This window comes from Poecilia reticulata, linkage group LG6 (genome assembly GCF_000633615.1).
Source record: "Poecilia reticulata strain Guanapo linkage group LG6, Guppy_female_1.0+MT, whole genome shotgun sequence".
In the NCBI taxonomy this organism is placed as follows: Eukaryota; Metazoa; Chordata; class Actinopteri; order Cyprinodontiformes; family Poeciliidae; genus Poecilia; species Poecilia reticulata.
In genome coordinates this window covers 15,737,075-15,751,215 of record NC_024336.1, presented here as the reverse complement: position 1 = coordinate 15,751,215, position 14,141 = coordinate 15,737,075, and the positions used below count along the sequence as shown (strand labels likewise).

The 14,141-nt window shown below is 41.5% G+C and overlaps 2 protein-coding genes across 3 annotated transcripts; one reads left to right on the top strand and one right to left on the bottom strand.

Moving 5' to 3' along the window:
• The first annotated feature begins 1,133 nt into the window (after positions 1-1,133).
• On the top strand, positions 1,134-4,093 carry rag2 (recombination activating gene 2). The gene is made up of 2 exons (XM_008411504.1): positions 1,134-1,256; positions 1,932-4,093. The coding sequence occupies exon 2, from the start codon at positions 1,946-1,948 to the stop codon at positions 3,545-3,547; it is 1,602 nt and encodes a 533-aa protein (XP_008409726.1). The 5' UTR covers positions 1,134-1,256; positions 1,932-1,945; the 3' UTR covers positions 3,548-4,093.
• Positions 4,094-4,436: 343 nt separating this feature from the next.
• rag1 (recombination activating 1) lies at positions 4,437-11,403 on the bottom strand. 2 transcript variants are annotated; one of them, XM_008411501.1, is made up of 4 exons: positions 11,262-11,403; positions 9,849-10,205; positions 8,611-9,737; positions 4,437-7,814 (listed from the first exon to the last, which is right to left on the bottom strand). In XM_008411501.1, exons 2-4 carry the CDS (start codon positions 10,181-10,183, stop codon positions 6,067-6,069), a joined length of 3,210 nt encoding a protein of 1,069 aa, XP_008409723.1. In that variant the 5' UTR covers positions 10,184-10,205; positions 11,262-11,403; the 3' UTR covers positions 4,437-6,066. The 2 variants fall into 2 exon arrangements, with proteins under 2 accessions (XP_008409723.1, XP_008409724.1); XM_008411502.1 differs by lacking the exon at positions 11,262-11,403 and adding an exon at positions 11,065-11,243.
• Positions 11,404-14,141: the final 2,738 nt, after the last annotated feature.

The following is a 14,141-nucleotide window of genomic DNA, read 5'->3' as shown; positions in this document are numbered from 1 at the left end:
ATTTTATGCAGAATCTGCTAGTTTCTTTTTTCTCTTACCATCCCAACATGAAGCAAAATTATGGCAAGATAAAGAATAATAGATAGGTGTATTATTGGATTATGCGATTGGCATGCTATTCAGCTGTAGATGTGTCAAAAAATTAATCGTCTTAAATTTAAAGCTTATTATTTAATTATGCAGTGTGTCTACCGTGAGAAAAATAGATGGAAGAAAGCTTTTTCAGATTGAATAAAGGAGCTTTAATTATGAAAAAGGAGGTTGTAACTCAGGCATACCTGTGACAGTACAGTTAAAACGACTCTTTGATGAAGAAGGGCTCAAGAAAAAGTCTCTTTTCACAATTTATGTGGCTCCTTAGAATACAATAAAAACTGTTTTTGCAAAAACTGCCCCATATTAAGTTCCACAACTAGCTTTAAGAGTCACTTGACATTCTCAAATGAAGTGCTATTTTAATTTAGCTAAAGAAGTCGTGTGTCCCACAATTCTGAGTACTATAATATAGAGTGAGGGGCTTTTTAAGCAGATTTCATCATCCTCCATTTTTTATATTTCAAACTTCCCACATCCTATCTTAGATTTTCTTATTTAAATTATATATATATATATATAAATATATATTTTTATTTTTTTATTTTTTTTTTTGTTACACTTTCTCTCAGGCAACACTATGAAGTACATCTTGTTAGTACTGGACTGGATCCCTTTTGTCCTCAGATCTACCTTAATTCTCTGCTACATTGCTGTGTACTTGTGGTCTTCAGCTGCTGTTGTCCACTTGTCTCAAAGTTTTATGTGTCGTGCATTCATATGTATTCCTGATTTCTTCTAATAAGGGCTGATTTGAGCTGTTATTGATTGTGGAGGCTACCCTTTCTCCTCTGATCTCAGACATTCATTAAAAACTATGGTTTTGACACAAACACATAAAAATATTATTTTTACATTTGTTGAAAATGGTTTCAAATATCCAGTTGTTCTCTTTATAATATAGATGATATACAGTTAAAGTATGGAGAACTGACAAACTGGAAGCACTCATTTGGCACACCTGCCAGCGAGCAGCAGTCACAGACTGTTAACCTCAAGATCTGGAAGTGTTTGAAAGTCAACGAAGCTTCACAATCTCAACCACTTTCTGCCTTCATCAAAGATCGGCAACAAGACCTCTTAAGCTTCTTCTTGGGGGGAAAAAAAGATTTATACTACATTAATATTGATCGTTCCCACTAGATCTCACTTCTGCTTGTAAGGTAAGCAAATAAAAATGTAATATATCATTAGGATAAGTAAAGGACTCAATTCTTGTACGTTCCCTTCTCATGGTACTGTTTAAGCTAGAAAAGAGCATTTACTTTTTGTAATCTTATTCATTGCCACTGACTAATCTCCTGAAAAGATTAATGCTTGGCTGTGAGGGGCTAACTGAAAGCTATATAGTTTAAATGTGTGGGGAAATAAAAAAAGGCAAACTCATAAAATAGAGCTGTTTATCTACTTAGTTGTCTAAAATAAATAATAAAACTGGCATTGCTTTGAAAAATAGCACGATGCATTCCAGCTCAACAGACTTTGCCTTGTTCAGAAGTAAATGTACAATTGTAGTATTAGACGTGTTGCAATGTAGTTTTTATTTAGCTACTATGTCTGCTATGAAGTATTTGAATACCACAAATATTTTGGCATTTGTACCTCAAGCAAATACCTTTATTTTTCATCGATCAAAGGAATAGACTAAAAGCCAGTCTGTAAGAAAATGTACAGTACTTGTATGTGTAATTGTTAGTATTGGAGTTACAGTAATTGTGGTTGTTCACATGAAAAAAAGAAAAACAGGAAGTAGAAATTTAAAAGCCCTCATTGAAAACAAACAACAGCTGACTGACTGACACATCGTGTTTGTGTGTTCGATTGCTGTTTTGATGCAGGCACCTGGCGGATCATGACCCTGCAAGCATTGACTCCAGTGAACTGTGCAGGCCTCCTGCAGCCTGGCTGCTCCCTGCTACAGCTGGATGGGGAAATCCTGCTGTTCGGCCAGAAAGGCTGGCCAAAGCGTTCATGTCCGACAGGAGTCTTTGGTGTCAGGATCAAACATAGCGAGATGAAGCTGAGGGCCATATCCTTCTCTAACGACTCGTGTTATCTCCCTCCGTTGCGCTGTCCAGCCGTCTGCCGCCTCGACCCCTACGACGGACTCCCAGAGAGTTATCTCATCCACGGAGGCCGCACCCCTAACAATGAGATCTCATCAAGCTTGTACCTGCTTACTATGGATAGTCGAGGTTGTAATCGCAAACTAACGCTCAAGTGCAAAGAGAAAGAGCTGGTGGGGGAAGTGCCAGGGGCCCGATATGGCCACGCAATGAGCATCGTGCAAAGCCGTGGGAAGACAGCCTGTGTGATGTTTGGGGGCAGGTCCTACATGCCTGCAGGAGAGCGGACCACAGAAAGATGGAACAGTGTTGTTGACTGTCCCCCTCAGGTTTTCCTTTTTGATCTTGAGTTCGGGTGCTCCTCGGCTCACACTTTGCCTGAGCTCAGTGACGGACAGTCCTTTCACGTAGCTATTGCCAGGGAGGACAGCGTGTACTTTATTGGAGGCCATTCTATCACCTCTGACTCACGTCCTCCTCGTCTGTTCCGCCTTCGTGTGGAACTCCTGCAAGGAAGCCCTTTGCTTTCCTGCGAGACCCTAGACTTTGGCTTGTCCATCTCTAGTGCCCTCGTTACACGCACGGGTCCTGGTCATAAATATATTGTGTTAGGCGGATACCAGTCTGACTCCCAAAAGAGAATGGAGTGCAACACGGTCATTCTGGATGAGAAGGGGATCCACATCGAGCACCTAGAACCTCCCAAGTGGACTCAAGATATCATCCATAGTCGCACGTGGTTTGGAGGCAGTGCTGGAGACGGCTGCCTCCTGTTGGCTGTTCCCTCCGAAGGGAGACCATCCCAGCCTGACGTGCATTACTTCTATCATGTCCGCTTCCAACAAGAGAAGGAATCCAACGAGGAAGAAGGGACCCAGGCATGCAGCCAAGAGTCAACAGATTACGACAACTCCACTCCGCTTGAGGACTCTGAGGAGCTCTACTTTGGTCGTGAGCCACATGAGCTGGAAAACAGCAGCGATGATGAGGCAGACACTTACAACGAGGAGGATGAGGAGGATGAATCACAAACTGGTTACTGGATCAAATGCTGCCTTGGCTGTCAGGTGGACCCCAACACATGGGAGCCATTATACTCCACAGAGCTCCACCGCCCAGCCATGATTTTCTGCTCGAAAGGGGAGGAGGGACACTGGGTCCATGCTCAGTGCATGGAGCTGTCTGAGACCCTGTTAGTCAAACTATCTCAGGGAAGCAAAAAGTACTTYTGTTTAGGTCACGGAGGCCTGCCTTACCAGGAGATGACCCCACCACGACAGATCATTCCAGTGAAGCGCACCCCAATGAAAGTGAAGGAGAGAAATGGGCCCCTGATGTTCAAAATGTCCCCAGCCAAAAAAAGCTTTTTCAAGAGACTTTTTGATTGAGTTCCATTTCCTTTATGATAGTTGTGGAAGCGTCAATCTGTGTTAAACACGCTCGCCTTGGAATAGAAAATAATTGTACAAGATCTGTACTTTCAAGAGACCTCCCTGAATACATTGAGAAATACAAGATGTTCTGTTTCAATTTTAACATTTTTTTGCAAATTTTTAAATGAAATGAATTACCACAGATTTTACTTTTCATTGGTTTTTAAGGCCCTTCTAATTATATTAACCATAAATTCCCTGTTGAAAGTTGCAATCTCTTATTAAAATGTAACAAAAAAAATGTGTGATGAAAATAAAAATTTAATAAAGATGCATTTTGTGACTTTGAATTGTGTATTTTGACTTTTTACTTCAATAATAGTGTGTGAAGTAAAAAGTTCCCAGTGTCTCATTGACGCTGGGAAGTAAATAATTGATTCTTAAACTCTGGTGAAAGGGGATATAAATTTATCTTTTATTCAGTAAGAATGGTCTCATACAAAAAAAATATATATTGCTTCAGTTCTTAGTGAATTTTGGAGAGGTTTTCACTTTCTTCACTATCCGCTTGGCAAGATAAACATGTGTGTCATACATGAGAAAAGTTATTCAAATGCATGAACTTTTCAGTAATATCCTAACTTAACTTAATTTAACTAAGATGTTTGACAGACATTAAAAGTTAAAAATCCTATTTAAAAATATACACCATATCTACATTATTTTTTAGATATTTGATATTATAAAACTATGTTTTATAATATCAATTAATATCTGTGTATTTCATAATTGTGTTGTCATTTCTTCGCCAACACTGGATTCTTTAAATTCTACTCTAGAGTAAAACAAGTGCTTCTATAGTCATTGAAGAAAATTCAATGAAATGAAATCATTGGTAATGAGGTCAAGTATTGTCTTTATTTATTTATTTATTGATCTTGAAAACAAAAACAACAATCTCCATTGTGCACAAAAATACCTTTTCAGTAAGACATTGCTTATGAGGCTGAGTGACAGCACAGGAAAATCTGAACAAAACAGCACAGCTGTAGTGTAATATTTTGATTCTCTTTGAAGATCACCAGAGAAACCTGCTCATAGTTCACCTGAGTGTATGTTTAGTGTAGGACTGAAAGCGTAAAATGAGGAAAAACACGACAAAACAGAACAAGTGAAATTTGGTGAATCATCCATCATCCATTACTTTGGAAATGCAATTCATTATTGCAAAAAAAAAAACATACATGCAGCAATTTTCAATGTAATGCTCTCTAAAAAATGATGTTATTGCAGAGCTCTGACAACTTTCCGATGAAATGTGAATATTTCATGGCATTTGTACGGTTAAACATATAGCAGTAAAACAAAATCAAACATTCAATCAAGAAAGAAAGAGAAAATTGCCTGTCACAATTCAAAATACCGTGGGCAGAAAAAGACAATATAATCAATCAATCAAACAAATAAAGTTGCCAACAAATTAGACTTTCTGGTCCTGCCCATCTCTCTTCTCTGTCAACAGTGGCAGTGAAGAAATACTGAAGGAGAAAAAGAACCAGGTCATAAACAAAAGTGAAGAAAAATCCCTGCTTGCTGGAGAGTCCATGGGGTATTAGGCTCTCTAATGGACCACACTATATTCTTATGATATCAACAAAAAGGTCAGTATATGCTTCATTTTATGAGAAGAATTCGAATAACTATCATCTATCCTCTGCTGTGCAAGGCCTAAAAGAGATAAAAAATTGCTTCAAAGTGACCCAGCATCTATTTTGGCCCCTGAGGACCCTACGATAAAGCACTAAAGTCATCTTTTTCAGAGGGCACTCATGAAACAAAGAACATTTAGGGCCCTGTGATTGCATTTTCCTTTGGCTAAAATGATATATTAATACAGTAGCCACAAATGTGGTCTTTTTTAACACAATTTTAGTCCATGACTTACAGCTCTTTCATCTGCTTCCATAAATATCCCCCTGTATAAATTCATAAATGTGTCATATCCTTGCAATACAATAAAATGTGCCATATTTCACAGACAGCAAAGATTTAAAAAAAAAAGTGGGAGGAAAAGCAAAGAAAAGAAACTTGTGTGTTATGTTTACAGTGAGTTCCTCAGTTATTTCTGAAATGCAGGAACAGGCAGTAAACCAAACATAGCAGTTCAAATATGTCTATGTTTAAAACATAAAAACCAAATATTCATGAGAAACTGTATTATTTTTGCATAGAATTCAAAAGTACTGATGATTTTAAGTGCAAAATGTTGTTTCCTCAAGAAAATGTCTTTTGTTTCATCTAACAAAAGATATCAACGACTCTAACAATCACAATCAAAAACAATCCAATCTAAAAAATGTAATCAAATGCCAAAATATGTACAAAGTATTCTTTGTACATATATAAACCTACTCCATTTCTGTTGTGCTTGAAATATCAATAAGTATTTAAAGTGAGAAAACATAAACGTTGAGGTAATTGGCAGATTACAGACTCTTAAAATAAATCAATCATGGAGATAGAACTAACAGAAATCAAAACCCGGTTATTTCTGGAGTCAAATCTTCATCATCCTGGACCTCTTCTGGATCTATTGTTGCCTGGAAAGCTTTAGCAGAGTCTTTGTGAGCCTCCATAAACTTCTGCAAGTACTTTGAGGTGTAGAGCCAGTGGTGTTTTAGCACGTCTTCCAGCTCAAAGGCCTTGGACTGACGCGCATTCATCTTCCTGAAACGCCTGAACAGTTTGTTTGCCGACTCGTTCCCCTCGCTGGCCCATGCTCCAATAGATCCATCTCTCTCTATGATTTCAGGCACGTGGGCCAGGGTCTTGTGCAGGTAATTGGTTATTTTTCCATTGTACCTGTACTTGAAGGTAGCGGAGAGCAGGTCGGCAAAGCGCTGGGAGTTAAAACTGTAGCGGCACAGCTGGTCAGGGCACTCCTTGGCTGGACAGGTGGCACGCCACACAGGTTTCATCTGGAGGTAGAGCCTCATGAGTTCCCTCAGCACCTCTCTCCTCTCCTCTGAGGGCACCAGTTCGCAAACCACCTCGGTAGCCTCCATGGTCATTAACCTTCGGGCAAAGTTCCCATTCATCCTCATCACTGGCTTAAGCTTCATCTTCTTCCTCAGCTGTTTATCCAAGGCCGCCCTCCAGCTGCGCCGTTCCTCTCTGCTGGGGTTGGGGTTTTTAAACACTTCTCCAATTTCATCTTGGAAGATTTTGTAGAATTCAGTGGCATTGCCTATGTCGCAGTGCAGTGCATCTAGCGTGGGCTGGGTCTCCAGAAAGGGCTTGGCCGAGACTCCTTTGACTCTGTCTCGTAGCTCATCTGCGGACTCAGAAAAGGGGTTGGATCTCCATATTTCATAACGTTCCAGATTCTCATCATGGCTGCGGGTGATGGAGTGTAACACCATGTTTTGAGCAGCCTCTGCTCGACTGGAGTCACACAAAGTACAGACATACGTAGATCCCGATGCTTCCAGGCCCTCCATTTCACGCACCATCTTTTCATCATACCCTGTGCCCCTGAAGTGGAAGCGAAAGGAGCGTGGCATGCCGCCCATAGATAGAATGAGCCTGCTCTCTTTCATCGCATTTCGCTCTGCAACTATGGGCCCCAAAACAGCAGTGAGAGTCTCGTGGTCTGACTCATCCACAAACATAAGGCAAAGGGGCTTACAGGATAGTTCAGAATTGGGCTTTGGCTCTGTAAAAATTGTGACCTCCTCCTGTTCATCTTCAGCCTGGATAGAGACAGACATAACAGTGAAAGAGAAGCGGACAGCCTTCTCAGGAACAGCTGGTCCTCCACCATGCTTTTCACTAACATCACCCATGCCATCGCAGCACTCCTTGATCATGACTCTAAAGCCCAAGGTGCAAGCACTATCTTCCATTCCAGTGTCTCTCAGACCCTCCATGATGTCCTCCTCAAGGTCCTTCAGTGCTGCAACAAGAGCCACATCGTAGCGAAAGCGCCGGGTGATGGTGTCGGCTGGGGAGTCATCTAACGAAGATGTCCATCCTGACAGCCCATTTATGATGCCGACATTATAAGATGCGGACACGTTTTTGAGAGCTGGCTGCCATTCAAACTGGTGAAAGCCAGGAAGGAGTTCCTTTTCTGCAGCTCTAAGGGTGTGCAAGGGCTGAAAGATCTGGCGGCCACTTGTAGCTTTGACTGTACGATACATCTTATGATACTGGCTGCAGCTCAGGAATGTGTTGACCCGAATAGCCAGGCACACGGCAGGACTCAATCCAAAGCCTCTGCCTGTGGAGAGAGAAATAATGCAAGGAGAATAAGTTTGTGAGAAAGACAAAAGCAGCTAAAAATATATGAGAAAATAACAGGATTGTAGATGCACGAGTCTAACATCTTATGATTTGAAAATAAAATGCAGTCTGCCATTCGTTCAGTTATTTTCCTACGTTTGAAGTAATTTCCACGGTGATGCAGAAAGAATTGCAAATGTTCCACCTAAATGTGAACATATTATCATCAAAAGCCCACAAACACATTATTACAAGATCCAATACTTCCTATTTTCCAGATGTTAGAAAGGGACAGAGTAAAACTGGCAAAAGTGAAGCTGGCAAAAGTGATGTATTGGCTGAAGATGAAAACAGACACCAGCTGCCTTCAATTCCCCAGAGAGGAGGAATGTGCTGTCTGTGTAATTTGCAGATACAAGCGCTGCTGATGTTGTTTTGATTCTAACAACCCCTTCACAAGACTCGTTACTGTGCATTAAAGGGAGTGTGAGACTGATGGACTGACAGACAAGATGAGTGGAACCAGAGGGGGCACTGGGGATGTCTGTGTCTGTAACAGAGGTGGACAATAATGCAATGATTTTCTGATCAATTGCCAGAAAACAATTTCTCTCCCTGCAGTATTGAACTTTTCCACTCATTGTTATTTATGAGATTCATGTATTCCTCAGAGGAAGGGGGGGAGGGGTATTAATGAGCAAACACTATCATGGTTAACAGTTGGCTTTTTCTCTGCTTTTCATTGTCATTCATTGCTGCACTGACTGAGTGAAAGGCTTAAAATAACTTTTTACCTTGCATCATGGCCTCCAGCTCATCTGCCTGCCGGTGTTCATTCCCAGATCTCAGCGCGAGCAGAAACAGTGTCAAGCACACAGACTTCAGATCACCGCCTTCTTCTTTGTCTGCAAACACCTTCACCTGGCTCTTCAGATCCTTCAGTCGGTGCTTCTGGGCACGACGGGTTAAGGAGAGCAAGTGCTGGCGGGGTCTTCCTCCCTTATTGGTTAGCAGGTAACTTTGAAAATGAGATGAGTGTTTGTTTGTGCCCGGCTCCAACTCATGGTTCAGACAGTGGGCCTTGAACAAGCCTAGCTGCACGTGCTCACCACAACCTTCACAGGGACACAGCAGAGGCAGAGAGTAGAGAGTTGATAAGAAGGTTTTGGCAGGAGGGGTGAGATCATCGGGGGCACAAGAAAGGTTGCATGAAGGGCAGTGGGGTCCCAGAACGTGGGTAAATTTTATAATGCAGCTGCGGCAGAAGAGATGCCCACAGGGGGACTGAACTGGATCACAGAGCAGGTGGTCACACACCAGGCAGGTGAAAGAAATGATGAAATCCGCAGGGAGCTTCTCTGCAATCAGTTTGGTGTTCAGGTGGTCATTTTGGCAGTGTGTGATATTCTTTACCCACTGTTCTCTCTGGATAACATTTTTTTTCCAGGCCCTCAGCACAGGGCTGTGGCGGTCTCCAAAGGGTCTAAGGGCTCGCTTCTCACCGACAGCAATGGTGTCACTGTGATCCCACCTGGCTCTTTTGGCCAAACTCTGGACTTTAGGAACAACCTTCCTCCTCTTTCTTCCAGTCCTTTGAAATGATGACTTTTTGGGGGAGCACAGGTAGCAGTGGGAGGCGTGGGGCTTCCACTCTGGGACTTTTGTTCTAGTGAAGCTGCAGACCCCTCCTCCTCGTATGGCGGCAAGCCAGCAGCGATGGCAGAAGGAAAGAGGGTGGATGGATTCTGCGTCCTCCGTCACATCCACCTTGAATACTTTCAGAAGGATGTCTGGCCAGCTCGTAAACTTGCAGCCCATTTTGCGGAGCACACACTTGCTTGCGTCGTCCAGATCACCATGGACATCATGCACGGGTCCTTTGACCTTCCTCAGGACCATTCCACAGATGCGGCACAGGCACCTACATGGAAAAAAAACAACAACAAAAAACAGTGTCATCATCTCTGAAAGAAAGAAAAGAGCAATATTATGTGATCATAGAATTTTTTTTTTTTTTTTCATAGCTGATCACCTGAGATGGTTCATGTGGGTGTCCATTTCCTGCAGTTTCATATCGACTCTCTTGCCAGCGCCCTCCACATTTTCTTTGCTTTTTCCCCCAAGGCACAATTTCATAACACTCGCCAGTCCCCCTCCATGATCTGCTTCTATATTTGGAGCGGTAGGAGGTGAGTTCCCTAATGAAGCTCCAATCTCGGTCTGTGTCTCACTCGGCAGAGGTGCCTTCTCCATAGATTTCACCCTAAACAGCTTAAACTTCCACTGAGAATACTTAGAGTGGGGATGCTGGAGCTCAGCAGGCATGAAGGATCTGGGACCATCTGTCTCTGGGCTCTCTGCTGCCATGATGAGAATTAGATGTTGGACCCTGGAGAGGAGTAGGGAGGAGAGAGAAAAGGGGAGATTCATGTGATGTACTGCAAAAGTATTAAAATAATTCCAACAGTCCATGAGATAATGGATACAGAGAAGACTGGRTAGTTCAAATCCCCCATTAGGACTTAAAATTGGTGTGTTCTCAGAGCTGAGCCCTAGACACAACCTAAGAGCCTCACTTGATTCTCAATGAATTTATACACTGCAAACCCTGAAATCCCATTGAGCAGCCAGAGCCTCGACCTCGACTGCTGTATTATATCATAAGTGGCATTTGGATCTTCTGTAAAATGCATGAGCACAGCATTGGAGGATCAATACAACACCAAAATGTTCATATCTCTCCACTCTTGAAACCCATCATTCCCAGAGAGGCTGCATCTTCTTTTCTTTTTCTTTTTTTTTTCTCTTTGACACAGCAAGTTTTCTAAATGGACAGCCTTATTTCTGCAAAGCTGTCAGTCATCTCTGTTTGTCATTTTCTTGGCTGTGAGGAGAATTGGAGCTCTGGGAGACTTCAACTGACATTTTAAATGCTGCTTGAAAAAAAAAATCAGGGCAAACCTATCGCACAATACCTAGATATTGACCAAGTAGAAGCAGAAAAGAAAACAAGAAAGCATCACATTGAATAAACATCAAGAGAAGACATATTCGAAGCATAGCTTTAAACTGTTTAGAAATTGTATTTCAGCCCCACCAAGTAGTTTTATGACACTATACAGGTAAGATCTATGGCATTGCGGCTCTAATAGACCTTCTGTTGTCTCCTTCCATATAAAATCCATGTTCTATTACCAGTTCTGACAAAAAAGGCAGTCAAACAATCTTAGAAACTACCAGAGTCTTACCATTTCACTCCGATAGCAGACACACTGTAGAATCCTCTGTCTATCCATCTTTTAGTGCTCACTGTGTGTTTTCTCCCTTGGAGGCTTAAATCTGTCAGACTACTCCATTTCCTAGATCTATGTCTGCTTCACGGGCTGAACCCTCATCTAAGACAAACAGCTGAGCCTGTATGCATGTGTATCAGCTGGGCTCTTACCTTGTTTTTCAGTCTCAGCTGGCATCGGCTCCCCTGGGGGCTCTTTCTGCATGGGAGCACAAGGAAAGCCCTGGAGCCAGGCCCCTTTTCACGGTGCGCACAATAAACTGTATTTGTGTTGGAGAGTCTGTCACAGTTTGGAGTTGTGGCTTCACACAGTGGGATTGCTCCATACCATGCTGTATTTATACCCGTCCTGTGATGGAATCCCAACAGTCAACCCTTGCCACCTGATACAAGCAGCTGACAAAAAAAAAAAAAAAAAAACAAGGTCGACCCCAAAGAGCAGTTGGAACTGCTGCAGGCAGAATCCAACGGCATACCCCAAACAAACTGCTTTTTACCACAACACACTGATCCTGTGTTCCTCAAATCCATCTGCAGGTTCACCTCATCCAGGTGGCTTCACTGCAACAGAGAGACTGWTAAACAACAGAAGGCGAAAAGACAGAGAAAAACAGCAGATCGTGCAAGGACTGATCAACAAGAAAGAAAACTGTGCATTTTAAGAGAAAGAATATTTCTTTATAGTTTGTCATATCACAACTACATTTATCCATGTATTTCATTAAAAATGACTGTGACAGGCTCAAAGAATGAGTATATAGTGGAAAGAAAAAGTTATGTGATTTCAAATACCTTCTCACAACAAAACTGGAAAAAGTTTTCTTTCATAATTATCAAAACCTTCTGTTGCTGCCAGGTTGTCAAAATATATCTCTGCCATCTTTGCACAAAACATTTCAATCGCTGTCATACTGGATGGAGAGCATCTGAGGAAAACCGGTTTGAAGCTGCAAAAATACTTTAAACTGTAGTGGAGGTTTCTGCAGAAAATATCTGTTCCCAGATGATCTCTATAACACAAAAACTGAGACGTTATGCACAAAATTGGTAGTTTCGGTAGGTTTGAATAACCGTGAAAGACACACTTTTCTGATTACATGGTTTTTTTAAACCATGTAACATTTTCCCTCCTCTTCATTTGTGTTATTTTGTTTTCATCGTGTTCCATTTTTATCGAAATACGTTGAAGATGTTTGGGCTTTTTGATTGCACATTTGGTAGCACTGTTGTCTTGCATCAAGAAGGTCCACTATTCAAATTGTGCCCTTGGTTCTTTCTGAATGGAGTGCACATCTTCTTCTCGTGATTCTTAGGTTAATTGTCCTCTGAAAAACTCCCCTCAATTATGAGTTTGTGTATGAATGGTTGTTTATACTGTGTGATGGACTGGCAAACCTTCCAGCAGGATTTACTTGTCTCTCATCCACTGAGGATACAATGTTCTACTTTGTGTTTGCATTTTACAGAAATTACCAACACAGCACTTTAATATTTGTGGTTGTAATATCATAAAATGCGAAAGAGGCAAGAACACCTTTTGCAATGATTATGCGAGAAAAACCTCAAATTACACATTAACTGACAGGTAAAACAGGAAGTTACATTTAGTTATAGCAAAATAAACAATTTCATAATTTCATCACAAAAATATGACATTACAGTCATTCTACTGTTAAAAGGAAAAAAGAGGGTACAACAGTGACTCATTATGCAGAATAAAAAATCTGATTGTTCATTTGACACTTACTATTTTTGCAAATTAGTTTTTCAGACTAAACATGCAGTAAAGAAGCAAGACATTTAAGAAACCATCCATGTATGTTCAATTTTTCTTCAATGGCTCATAGTTGCATATTTTAATAATCACTTTGCATCCTGCATTTAGCTCCCAATTTGTAACAAGTTTAGATTATACAGTATCATTTGTTGTGGCATCCCAGCAGGTATGCAGAGTATTTGCCCAAGATCATTCTTGTTTCTAATTATCCAGGGGATTAATCTGATGTACTCTCCACAGGAGCCTGTTACTGTTGCTTTGGATTTGCCATCCAAGTCATTAGATACACAGTCAGTGGGCACCAAACAACAGTTGGGTCTTTCCCAGCCTTGTCAGCCTAACAGGGGAGCAGGATGAATACTGGCAGGCCTTGCATCTTCCATTTGGTGCATATGCCCGAATGTGACCTTCGACGGCAGAATCTGTTTTCATTTTTCTATTTCTTTCTTCCTTTTTTCTTTTTGACAAGAGGATCTATTCCAGGAAGAAGTTTACAAGCACAGTCAGTGCTGTTTTCGGGGCACATCCAAATCCGTCACACTGAGCAGAGAGATCTAAGGTGTGCAAAGCATGATTCATTATCCAAGAACAAACAAATGATGGATTATAGCAAGATGCTCCAGACCTATTTATAGTTGATAGTTAGATTTATGATAGCCAAGTAGCCACATGATTTCAAGGTAAACGACACACCTAGCTCTGTGGCAGACAGAGACAAAGCTGCAGATGTCTGCCTGACAAACAAGCAGTGACCCCCAGAGACCCTTATCTCTCTGCGCCTGCTAATTGACTTGTTATTGATCAACTCAAAGGCAGTCTGATTTATGAGGAAGACGACTTGTGGAGACAGCCACCTGGCATGGAGGGGAGTGTTATGAATGTGGGAAGCAAACCCCAGGGAGACCACAAGCTGCAGTTTAGGAGAACATAGACAAGTTTGAAATGTGCAACTGACGACTCACACTTGGAGTGTGTGTGTGCGTGAGTGTATGTGTGTCCTAGCATTTTTCACCTTATATGGCACGTTTTTTCCAACATACACCATGTTGTGAGGACCCACTGCTCCTCATGGGGCCTAAAGCCTGGGCCCCATAAGAAGAAGTGCTCTTCGTCATACGGTTAAATTTAGGGCTAAGTTGGGAATTTAATATATGTTAGGTTTAAGTTTAGGCATAACTTAAGTTTGAGTTATGTTTAGTGTCAGGGTTAGGCTATAGAAATGAAAGAAAAATAAATGGAAGTCAATCTAAAGTCAT